At 39.3% G+C, this 914-nt stretch overlaps 1 protein-coding gene across 1 annotated transcript in view; it reads left to right on the top strand.

Annotated features, from left to right (window-relative positions):
- Nucleotides 1-914, top strand: part of LOC119581763 — a gene marked incomplete at its 3' end in the record, with an annotated part of 38,490 nt that overhangs the window by 11,367 nt on the left and 26,209 nt on the right. The window contains 2 exon segments of the mRNA XM_037929897.1: nt 41-97; nt 638-778. Of these exon segments, the coding sequence (XP_037785825.1) occupies nt 41-97; nt 638-778 (198 nt within the window).

Genomic DNA, 914 nt, shown 5'->3' with positions numbered 1-914 from the left:
GAGTACGTGACGATTATATACAACCAAGGTCCTCTGGCAGGTGAACTGCAGTTTCCCTGATCGAGATAAGGTGAAGGAAGAAGGAACGAAGCCCGAGGTGAGACTTGCGTTGGACTGGGTTTGAATGCATGTGGTTTGTGCCCCCTTGTTTATCAAGGTTTGGATGTATGTATATTCTCAAAAGCGAGTGCGTCTTATTGACTGATACATTATACATGTGTTAAGGCGATTCGAAGGGATGATTAGAATGTTTTTTTTTTTAGGTCTTTGAAAATAAGTGTGGGTGTAGTGGTTGTAAGCATAATACATTAGAAAAAGGCAACAAATAGAAAATAACACATCTTGAATACAAAATACATTCCGCTTCATTGTCCTTTGTTGTTGTTCCTACTGATTCTTAATGTTGCTGGTTATTCTGCTTTATTGTTACCTTTTTATGATAATGTTCCTCTTATTATATTTGATACTACTTTACTTTAAATCGTCGATACGCTATGCAATAGCATGGAATGTCATCTTTTTTCTTTGTCATTTTACTTCCCTTTCTTTTTCCATCTCTTCTCCAGTACTGTATATTAATATGCTTGTGTGAAGACTCGAAAATCTAAGCACTTTTTTTTCATCTCCCTAAAACAAGGCAAAAGTCTTCATGCAAGCCATTGGCTACTTCATCGTAGTGATCATATTCTTCTACGTGTTCTACGTGTGTGTCAGGCAGTACAAGTGCGGGTACCCCCCTGAAGGACCCATCACACAGGAGAATGAAGACACGAGTGAGGTAAGTCATTGTCCAGTCATGGTTGTCGTTTCATCATGGTTTTACCTGCTGCCATGTCGGTGATTTTATTCGTCATCGTTTCATAGTGGTCGTGGAATCTATTGGTGCGAAAGAGTAGAGAACAGGGTCTTGGATC

The sequence above is a fragment of the Penaeus monodon genome, chromosome 15 (genome assembly GCF_015228065.2).
Source record: "Penaeus monodon isolate SGIC_2016 chromosome 15, NSTDA_Pmon_1, whole genome shotgun sequence".
NCBI lineage: Eukaryota > Metazoa > Arthropoda > Malacostraca > Decapoda > Penaeidae > Penaeus > Penaeus monodon.
This window is presented reverse-complemented; position numbering and strand designations above follow the sequence as displayed.